The following is a 10,805-nucleotide window of genomic DNA, read 5'->3' on the forward strand; positions in this document are numbered from 1 at the left end:
ACGGCGAATGTGCCACATGAATATGTGACAAAAACCTCGGGTAGACCAAGTATGCATTCGAAAATGGCGATTGAAGAACCGCAAAGTCGATTCCAGAGATCTCATTGCTCAATCCTCAGAGTACAGTTGAATGTTGAATGCGCGATTGTTTATTAAAACAGGAAACCGCAAACGAATAACGAATAGTCGCCTACTCATTGAAAGTGGCTTCAATCACTATTGACATTGTTCAATATGGCATAAATCATCACAACCCCAGCCAAATAGATGAAGGACAACAGAGGGTGGTGAATGGACATGAAGGGGGAGGGGGTTTACCGATCACCTCAAACCATCTCAGACACCCCCGGGGTCAAAATTCAAATTTGTGTGAGGTCGCCCTGACGCCGTTCCTGCACTTGTTTATGCCACTTCATGTGTTTGTTCAAATAGGACTGATCGCTAAATAGCTTCTTACAAAGCTCACATTGCAAACGATCACCTCCATGAATCCGGAGATGAGCCAACCAGGATTGCTTGTGCACAAAACCCATGTGACACTCGTCACACTCGAAGGGTTTCTTACCCTCATGCTGAAGGCGATGGTTGTCAAATTTCTGCTTATACACAAACTCCAACCCGCAAATGGAACAATGGAACCGCTTGCCTTTGTGCATTAGTCGGTGATTGTGAAGTGAGCCCGAGCTGGACAATGATTTCCCGCACAAATCACAGGTGTAACGAGATCCACTGTGGATCTTCTTATGAGCCCACAAGTCCGCACTCCGGAAGAAGCTTTTCTCACACAGAGAGCAATCGTAATTACGAGACCGTTGGCTTTTATCAATGTGTACCAAAGCATGTTGGACCAAGCGGGTTTTGTACCGAAAGCTCTTGGGACAATCCGGACATGGCCAAGGAGTGGATGGCGGTGGATGGAACAGACTCTGGTGAGATAGGAGACTATGCTGTGTGGGAAAAGTGGCTTGACAAGTGGAACAAGAGAAAGGGAGAGGACAATGAGCCGAGGCAGAGTGGATGCGCGAAATATGAGCTTGCAGATCGGATTCGGTGGCAAAACGGAGGCCTTGACAGGGCTCACAAGCGTAGAAGAGAGGTGAGGATGCTTGGGCGTGAGCCTCGGCATCGTGAACCTGCTCAATGTGATGGATCATGGACGACTCGTCCCGGAAGGTCAGGTCACAATATCCGCAAGGGATGGACATCCTTAAAATGAGTAGCACGGTTCGACCAAGATTAAAGTGGAATTTTGGATTGTTTTGGGACTGATTGTTTACGTTGTGCGTAGTAGGTTGGGTGAAAACTGAGAAGTGAATATTCGATGGGGTTTCCATTCTTACTTCCCTTTCAGGGGATATCGAAATATTTGAGAAGATGCTCATAGCTCATTTGCTGATGATGGTTTAGACCGGAAGTTTTGCAGCCAAAACGAGGCAAAGCATGCAAATATTACCCCTGGAGGAGATCGCTGGAAAGAATGTTCGCTGGGTAGCGCCAGAAATCCAGCGTAAATAACCTTTGATATGGTTTATCTGTTTGACGCCTAAAAATGATTTTGTCAGTACATGGAACATTTTTCGTGTTATCTCCAAAACAAAATACTACATATCTTTTGCCATCAGTTGGCTAAACAGTACAATGGATGGTCTCCTGGGAATTGATTGCAAACCGGTTTATTGTACTGTTTAGCCAACCGAGTGGTCGGTGGTCCGACATCCAGCGTCTAGAAATCTATGTCCAGAGCTACCAACGGAGCAATGTTTTTCCATTCTTGTTTTTTTAAGCTTTTTGTTCGATTTTAATGGCATATCTTACAGCAGTGTTTAATCGTTTTTAATGCCTGAACAAAGAGCTAACATTTCAAACATATCGTGGCCGTCATGAATGATTAAAAAAGGCAATGATTTGGATAATAATCCAATATTATTATTATTATCAAATAACTAGCTGGCTCCTTCGTCGCCATCTAGATGGCACGCCCTTCGGGCGCGCCGCATGACCTGCGGTCATGATGTGTCGGTACTCTGGTGGTATGTCGCGCTTTGGTGTCGTCGCTCTGTTTCATAGAGCGCTCTGTTCGTGCGAGGGGTTGGCTGGGTACGCTGAGCACACTCGAGCGATAGTACGTTCGAACAGTCTCTTCCTTTTTTCGGAAAGTAAGGTCGATCGTGGTCACCCAACCTTGATTTTGATGGAAACTCTTGATCGTATAGTGCACTTGTCACCTCAAAATGACACTCGTGCTCCACGGTCTGACGCTTTAGATACACTGATCAAATTGAACGACAAATCCCGAGCGAGCAAAACATCATGCAACGTGCATTGCAATTCGATATTGTCCACTTGCATGACTAATGCGACTTTTCCCCGTCGACTGGCTTGTACACGTCTCCCATCTCAGAGATCGTGATCATCAGAACATCATATCTCTCCAACTCCCCTTTAAGAATGGGCGATTAAGATTTAACGAAGAAAGAAGCACATGATGATAATGAAAAAATAAAAATGATGTTTCAACTAGTCAGGCTTGCCAACGATCTGGTGGACATCGATCTCGTCCACTCCGTCTCAGGGGTTCATCGGCCGGCGTCTCAGCTTGATCCAAACCGTAATTGGGAAATCCTCAAGGAGCTTGTCGAAGAGATGGCATATTCCGTTCCATCAATCGGCCGGAGGGCAAACGCAAGACATATCGTCGTGGGGACTTGTTCTCGACCACGATGGCCAGTTTATCCCATTGACGTGTCGTTGGATCTTGAACCAAGACTCGCTGACCGACAGGTACCTTCTTCCAGACACGGGAGGTTCGATCATAGTGGATTTTCCGAAGTCAATCGTCGCAAAGACGTTGAACGTCGGCCATATCCAATTGCACCTGAAACTCGGGAAGAAAAGCACGCCATTGAACAGGTAATTTCGAACGTAAAGGATGTCCAAAGAGACGTTGGGCCAGAGATAATCCGTCAGTGCGCAGAGTATTCCGGAGTTCTAAAAGACCGGACAAGAACTCGTCAGACCCCAATTCTCCCCCACATTTAGCCAAGAGATGTTTCAGGCTCTTCACATTCGTTTCAGCATGCCCATTAGACTGAGGGTGATGAGGCGACAAAGGCCTCCATTCAATACCCCACTGTTGAAAAAAATCCCGAGTCATGGAGGACGCAAATGGCGTCCCATTATCTGATTGGAACACATTGGGCACACCCATTGTGGCGTAGATGGGTCGAAGTTCTCGAATCAGGCCCAAGGCTGTCGGAGACAAGTTAAATCTCGCAATAAAGGGAAAACCAGAAAAACGATCTGAATAAACCAGGTAATCCTTGCCACCTCTCAACACCCTGATGACTAGAATGGAGTAATAATAAGACATATTTTATTGCAGGTGGAGGGATGACGATACATGCCCCTTGGAGAACCAAAGGTCCATCCACAGAAAGCTTGTTAAAGACTTTCTTGAAAAGGGAGACATAATCATCATTAGTTTTGCCCACCAGATCCTTTTCCACAGCGGATTTCAGACGACCATATTTGGGACAATTCTGGGCAATCTTCCCCAAATTTTCCAAGGAAAGATCGGACATCGACGCCTGGATACGTGCAACTTCTAGATTCGTTTGATCTCCCACGACATCGTCATCTTCATCGGTATTCTAGTCATTGGTATTTGGCACCGGAGCTCGGGACAAGGCGTCGGGGATGAAGTGAGTCTGGCCACAGTTCCAATGAACAGTAAACTTGAATTGAGAAAGACGAGCCCTATGACGCAATATTCGAGCGTTCTCTATCAAATTCAACATTTGATCATTGAAGATAGACCGCAATGGTTTGTGATCAGTCACTACTGTGAAATGATCAAGGCCCACTAAGTAAATTTTACATTTCTTGATGGCCCAATATATGGCTAGCGCCTCCAATTCAATAATGGCATACCCGCTCTCTGCGTCTTTGAGGAAGCGAGAACCGCATTGAAGTAAACACCATGCCCTATCGTGAAGTTGTAAGAGGGCGAAACCTAACCCTTTTAACTTCGAAGCATCCGTTTGAAGAATGGTGTCTGCACCTAGCTTAAACATGCCAAGTACAGGAGGAGATGTGAGTGCAGCTTTAACTGACTCGAAAGCCACGGAATGCTCGGGCAACCACTTGAAAACGTTTTTGGACTTTAAAAGGCCACAAAGAGGCTCAGCCGAAACTGATATTTGACTAGTAAACTGACCGAGCTGATTCTCTAACCCCATGAAAGAACGCAGATCCCATCGATCAACGGGTTTGGGGAAAAGACAGATCGCATTTAATTTTTCGGGGTCGGCCTCAATGGAGTCTTTAGAAATTCTAAATCCCACGATGTCAATTCTCTCCGCCCCGCCTATTACGCTTTTACGCCCGTGAACAGTCATGCCAAACTGGACACAGCGTTCTAGAATCTCGCAGGTCAGTCGTACAAGATCCTGGTAACATGATTTACCCGCAGCAATATCATCAATTACTTTCTGGATATCAAGACCCGACATTGCCACATCGCCTCTGTATGAGAAAGAATCACCCGTTGAAATAAAACCCATTGGGGATCAAAGAAAACAATATTTTCCAAAGGGTGTGATAAACGTTGTTAATGACTGCGATTTCTTTTCCAGAGGTATTTGCCAATAACCTTTGACCAAATCCAGTTATGTCCAGTTATGTCCGCCAACAATGCTCTAACAGGTTCTTGTTGAGGGACTGGAATACTTCGGGCGGTGTTGATGGCAAAGGGAACTGCCCCGTCTTGAAGCATGATCACCATTGGGTCTCCCACCACAGGGCCTTTCATGGGTTTGAGACAGGTTTCATCAAAAGCCTCTCTGTAAATAGAGGTCAGTTTAGTCTCTACAGACTTGAAATCATCATCGCAAGGATGAACAGGCAATAAAGAAGTCCAATCTTCTCTGTCCTTCAACGGCCAAACAGGGCAGGCCGGATTTGCGACGACAGTGTCCGTGTCCACACGTTCACAAACCACTGATACTTTTGGATTGGGAAAATCAGGGCCAACGATACCAAGTGCCTGGCAAACTTGCAAGCTGATGTAGGCATTGTCAAGATCGCGGCTCACGACAACGGTCACGTCAGACGTCTTGTGAAACTCATCGAGAGAAAGGTCAGTCTGGAAAGTACCAAATATGTCAATAGAACGCCCATCCACACCAGAAACGTGCATATCATGCAATTTGTTTTCCAGCGAGATGAGTTGACATAAATTCGAATCCCGGAATTGATTCATCCCTATTATAACGACATCTGCCCCGTGTCTGCGCAAAACCAGAGTCTTATTGACTTCATTGAATCTTGAGGAGAAACGCATACTTCAATCTGGTTTTTACGAGTATGTGATAATGAAGATGCCACCATAAGGTGCAATCCACTGACGACTTTTCCATTTTGGGATAAGGCCTTAACCTTACTCCTCTCACTGCTTTTGGCAGGAAGACTTAAGAGCCGGGCAATCAGCGCGGACGTGTTTCTTGGAACTCCCACACAGTGGACACAAGTCTGTTACGTTTGTTTTCCCAAACTTCTGCCCAGATTTACTGCCATTCATCTTGTATGAAGATTTAGCAGCATTGACATTATGGTCCACGGCATTCACAGATTTGGTCAGCAAGGGGGCACTGAAGGCCCTAGCCCCACTGCAAGCCGTCTCAAGTTCCAAGATGTACCTCCTGGCCTCGTCAAACGTGGCTGGGTTCCGTTCCATAACTTTGGCTTTGTCGGAATCGTGGCGCATTCCCTGGAATAAGAGGGCAATAAAAAGGCGATCTTCACTTATCTTGGAGGTATTAGCGTAATCAGCCAATTCCCTAATTGTGTTACAAAACGAAGTGTAATCTTGACCTTCTCTTTGTGTTACGCTCAAAAGATCCCTGATATCCAGGTGAACATTGCGAAGACTACGGAGATGATCTTCAATGATATCCAGTATCTCCAACACACTTCGTCCCGTGTCCGCACGAATCCCAAGGGAATGCTGAATGATGCGAAGGAATCCTGGGCTACAACATTCCCATAAAAATCCAACCTGAATGGCTTGCTCCCAATGCTCAAGGTAAGTTAATTGGGAATAATTATTCCGTAACGGTCGCCACCTGACAAATGTCTTATGAGTGATATCCTCTTCCAACAGTGGAGGTTTCTTAGCATCCAACCGGGGAAGAACGGGGTGTCTACCATCCGGGAGGGGAGCTGCAACATTCGGATTAACCATGGTCTGCCGATTAATGGCTTCAACCTCTCGTCGATACCCAGTAATAAGGACTTTGGCTTTAAAAAAAGCCTGAACGTGATCGTCAACAGCCGGATCTGCATCCTTGATATCGGACGCCAGACCACACATCACCTGATCATCAGCAGCGAGGAACTTTTGGAGACGATCGTCCCAATGACGAAGCAAGTTTTCCAAGAGAGAGGGGCCTTCTCCGTCAACGTATTCATCCAACGAGACCTTCGCCATATTTCTGGCTCGAGACAAGGCAGATTTGAACCCACTGCGGCTGGCCATCAACGTCTGGATGGTTTCCCTGTCGGACATGATGAACACGGGTGAGGTCGCTTCTTCAACACCCTTTCAGGGATGGATGTGAAACACCTCTGATAGACCACTGATCACTCAGATTCCAGAAACTTCTACACAAAGATTGATCAGGAATGGGCTGCCAACAGTACTTCAAATTAACGTACTTGCCGACTGCGCCATCGCATGATCGTGAAACGAGAAATAACGTATCGAAAGAGGGAACATGTATTTCGGTTGATCTCTATCCAAGAATGACGTACAAGAGCACCAATACCAGAAAGGTAAACATTCAGCTCCTCGACTCACATAAGAACATCATATCTCTCCAATTATGTATTGTTTTTCCTTTCGCTTCCAATTCAAATATGTCATTTCAGTTTGGGGCTACTGTAAGTGTAACGGTGACCGTTAAAGAAAAAGATTTCCAGTTCCAAGAACCGAACAGTGTTGGAGATTGCCTGGATTTTGTAACAATTTCTGTTGTGAATGATCAACAGCAACAAAACGACAATTGTGACTCCGATGACCGAGATACGCGTGATAATATCGTGCAATATTGTAGCACGATTACAGAGGACAAAATCCGCGATTTCTCTAACTCTGAACTTTTCATTGAATTTGAGTTGGGGGTTGAAAACCCAATTCTATGTTTTTGCCACTTTATGAACTATGAAGTGGTTATTGGTTTATTTGTTTTTCTTTTAGTTTGACCAGCTGCATAGTTTCGAAAATAGACAAAATCAATCCTTTGAAATGTCCTGTTTGGTGTTCATGTGAGCGAGCTTTATGTAAAACTAAAGAACAGAGAATCATCTCAAGAACACAATTTCAGCCTTTTTGGTCTTGTTCAAAACTAAGGATGACGATGGAGGCGTTTGTGTTAAAAGGCTCGTGGAAAGAATGCACCATTTATAACACAAAAAACGAGATTCTTTCACTTAAAGCTGGTGACAGACTTGTGTCGATTACTCTATAAACTAGAAGGCTCCTTCGTCGCCATCTAGATGGCACGCCGTTGAGGCGCGCCGCATTCCTACTTTTGGTGACTGCCGCAAATGTACCTCGAGATGGACCCATTTCGGGCTACGAAGCACTGATTTTCAAAAAATAACCGTTCATTGCATAACCCTTTTTATTTCCAACCCAATTCATTTTCTGCAAGTTTCTGTGGAACCCATGGTTTGGGCGTGGTAGTGCCAAAAGATGGTCTGCAGGGCACTGCATCACTCACTACTGGCTTGCTCGATGGGCCATTTCCGCTCCAGTGGTTGGATTGCCCCTACAGAGCCTGTACACGAACGGTCGTTTTCGCCACCATGCACCGATTTAAAGATTTTAAAAGTGTAATCCACTTGAAATCTAAATTCAAGCACATGTGGTTTATTATAGTTTTCTGGCAGAGCCCCGGTTGGGGCGTGGTTGGGGCAAACGTGTTTGCACTCACTCACGCACAGTGGAGTGACAGAGCCAACCACGAAAGAACGAACGAACGATCGAGTGCTGCAACTTTGAACGCGTGCCACGCCCGAACCCTTCAAGATATGGACCTAAAACCAAGGCCATGATGTCTCACATGTATCTGTTTGTAAGCTCTGGTGGTTTCAAGTTGGTCTATTCCGACAGTTGGACGTTATTAAGGCCTCTTTAAGCGTAGTCTGAAGAAAGGGGCCCATTTCGGCACTCGGGGCCCCTTTTGAGTCCTATGCCGTATTTGGATCGCGCTCGTATTTTGATACAATGGCGTCCCTGAGCGGGCGGTCATTTTGACATCCCGCATGGGTCTGTACCTAGAAGGGTTTACCCTTGGGACGCGTTCAGAGTCGACATTGTCGACCGTGTCAACTTTCAAACCCTCGTAGCTCGATGGTCGTACCACGTATCGCGTGGTTATCTGCACACACCGGTAGGCCTCTGTAAGGGTTACAATAGATTAGATTTTTTTAAATTTCCTGCAACGGCCACGCCCCGGTGACGCAAGACGAAAAACGCCAAAAACGGGCGACATTTCGATGACCTCCGGCCACTTTGAACGCGTGCCACGGACGCATCAATGAAGCTACGGGCTCGTAATATACGTATCATTTTAGCCACGTTATCGGGTGATATTGTAGTCCAATCTGAAGGCAATCTATTACCCCAGAGCAGAGAACATAAGCCCGTTTCGGCGCTACTCTGAGGGCCTCCAATCTTGATTATGGTTTCAACAACGGGGCTGGCCCGTTCACCGTGGAACACTTTGTATTAATGCTCATTTTCTGTCGGACACACGCACGCCCACCGACGATCTCCCCAGTCTCGGCGCCCGCAGCGGCTGAACGAAGGTAATGTCGGATTCAAGCCCCCGTGGCCCCCACAATATGGCCAGGCTACCTTTTCGATTTTCTACTCAACCCCCCATTGGCAACCCTCGGACCCCGCAATCCAATTTGAACATTTCAAAGGGGCGTGGCTCTTCTCCTGGGCGTGGCTGCGTCCCGCCAACCTAACACCCGGTAAAAGTCGGGACAACTTAGACCTCCCCCCAATTTCACGTCCCTACCCCCTGGACAACCCGGCCAAAAACGCGGCCAAAGTGTGCTGCACTATTTTTATTAGTATGGGAGAGATAAGATATACTTTAAGTTTTTTTAGATTACCTTTTAATCGGTAGATGGACACATATTTGAGGCAAGATATAAATTAGTCGTTGTAAAAATATTCTGAATTTACGGGCTCAATTCACACAGCTTCCGATTCGGATTCACTTGTTTCCAAATTTTTCAGCATGTCATCATATTCCGCCAATCGCGATTCATAAGTATGCAGCTGTTGCGAGAGATGCGAGGTCAGGTATCCTAATTCAGAGGATTCCTCCTCATCGATTTCGTTGTCGCATTCCGGTTGAGGATCTCTCTTCCTAGCACCTTGCATGTCCAAATCTATTGGCTTGGGTGGATCTCGCGATTGCGAACACACCGGGCTGGAATCGACCACTTCCTTGATGGTCTTCAATGGAGGTTCACGGAAGAACACGCCCAAATCACCCGACGGGTCGCCCATTTTGGCCGAGAACGGCGTTTTCAGGTCGAGGAGCTCAAAATCTTCGTTCGATTTCATACGCTGAGAAAAGGCCCCGCTCACAAGTTGAGGGCCTGATTTGGGCGACGACCCGGCTCGGGGCCGCATCGGGGTCACTTCTCGAGCTTGGAATTCGGAGTCGGATTGTGTCCGCCGCAAATCCTCTCGACTTTGGGCAGATTCTCGGTGATTTTGTAACTCGAGGTTGGAAAGTTTCTTCTCAACTTCAGTGGGGGTAGTAGGACCTCCAGTTTCTCGATCTTCTTCCACAGTGAATAGATCCATAAGATTGTCCAAATCCGCTGATTTTTTTTCTTCTGACGGGGGAGGGGTCCCCTGATTATGAGATGCGAAGGCCCCAAATTTGACGGCATGATTGTCGAAATTGTCCGTCAAGAAGCTTGGCCGTTCTTGAGGACTGGCTGAAAATATCCGCATGGCTTCGCCGGATTCATCTGACGTGACTTGAGTTTCAAACTCGTCTCCGGATACTCGAGCCCCGAAAAAATCACATCTGCGGGCTTTATTTGCTACATGATTGTTAGCGTTGGCGTTGGCGTGGTTATTGTTCATATTGGGATTGCTCCCGACATGGTGAAGGTCTGAGTCAAAGTGATCACTTTTCATCATCATGTGAGAACTGAGATTGGAAGACGTCTCGGAAGAGGTATTGGTCGGATGAGAAGGTGATATTGTCATGGATGTTCGATAATCCACTTTGAGGGTGAGTGTCCCAAGACCCGTCATAACTTGTCCCACCTGAAAGGAAAGGAAATAATCGCTCCAGAACCAGAATGAACCCCATTGTTTGGCAAATCAATATCTATTTACCGGACAGGATTGGTAGCCCTCTCCAAGAACATTGGAAGAGGGTTCGCCGACAAAAAGTTTGTAGCAGATGACAAACGATTCCGGTCCTTGCTTTCTGGACAAGCGGTATGCCGGCACCGACCTGGTCACACACAGCAGGGACTTGAGCATCACACTCATTTTGTTGTAGATGACATTGTTCGCGCATTTGAGATCGGGGCCATCCTCCATGGCCAGAGTCCAATTCTCAAGGATCATGGAGTCACCCTCGGCGGTCTTGAGAGAAATCTCGATGCACAATGGATATGAGAGCACACTCTTACCATCCAAAGAAAGAAGAGCGGTCTTGGATTGATGGAAGATTTCTGGGATATCCTGAAATCAAAGG

At 46.5% G+C, this 10,805-nt stretch overlaps 4 protein-coding genes across 4 annotated transcripts in view; all 4 read right to left on the reverse strand.

Moving 5' to 3' along the window:
- Positions 1-133: 133 nt before the first annotated feature.
- On the reverse strand, positions 134-1,320 carry LOC131879042 (zinc finger protein 154-like). The gene has a single exon (XM_059225235.1). It carries the CDS (start codon positions 1,203-1,205, stop codon positions 360-362), a length of 846 nt encoding a protein of 281 aa, XP_059081218.1. The 5' UTR covers positions 1,206-1,320; the 3' UTR covers positions 134-359.
- Positions 1,321-2,830: 1,510 nt separating this feature from the next.
- LOC131879552 (uncharacterized protein K02A2.6-like) lies at positions 2,831-3,581 on the reverse strand. The gene is made up of 2 exons (XM_059225908.1): positions 3,401-3,581; positions 2,831-3,249 (listed from the first exon to the last, which is right to left on the reverse strand). The coding sequence occupies exons 1-2, from the start codon at positions 3,579-3,581 to the stop codon at positions 2,831-2,833; spliced, it is 600 nt and encodes a 199-aa protein (XP_059081891.1).
- A 987-nt stretch (positions 3,582-4,568) lies between these two features.
- Positions 4,569-6,482, reverse strand: LOC131878733 (uncharacterized; the record flags this gene model as incomplete). Its single annotated transcript, XM_059224839.1, is given in 1 exon segment — positions 4,569-6,482. A coding segment is annotated over 1 exon segment (1,036 nt), but the record flags the coding sequence as incomplete, so codon positions are not given.
- Positions 6,483-9,157: 2,675 nt separating this feature from the next.
- Positions 9,158-10,805, reverse strand: part of LOC131878737 (autophagy-related protein 13 homolog) — a gene marked incomplete in the record, with an annotated part of 6,241 nt that continues 4,593 nt past the window's right edge. The window contains 2 exon segments of the mRNA XM_059224842.1: positions 9,158-10,366; positions 10,439-10,792. Coding sequence (XP_059080825.1) covers positions 9,269-10,366; positions 10,439-10,792 — 1,452 coding nt within the window.

This window comes from Tigriopus californicus, chromosome 4 (assembly GCF_007210705.1).
Source record: "Tigriopus californicus strain San Diego chromosome 4, Tcal_SD_v2.1, whole genome shotgun sequence".
Classification (NCBI taxonomy): domain Eukaryota; kingdom Metazoa; phylum Arthropoda; class Copepoda; order Harpacticoida; family Harpacticidae; genus Tigriopus; species Tigriopus californicus.

What these genes read in the sequence shown, in the direction of transcription:
- LOC131879552 (XM_059225908.1), bottom strand. Translation starts at nt 3,581, where the DNA reads ATGTCCGATCTTTCCTTGGAAAATTTGGGGAAGATTGCCCAGAATTGT. An exon ending in TTTGGTTCTCCAAGGGGCAT is followed by an intron (nt 3,250 to 3,400) that starts GTATCGTCATCC and finishes TGTCTCCGACAG; the next exon opens with CCTTGGGCCTGATTCGAGAA.
- LOC131879042 (XM_059225235.1), bottom strand. Translation starts at nt 1,205, where the DNA reads ATGTCCATCCCTTGCGGATATTGTGACCTGACCTTCCGGGACGAGTCG.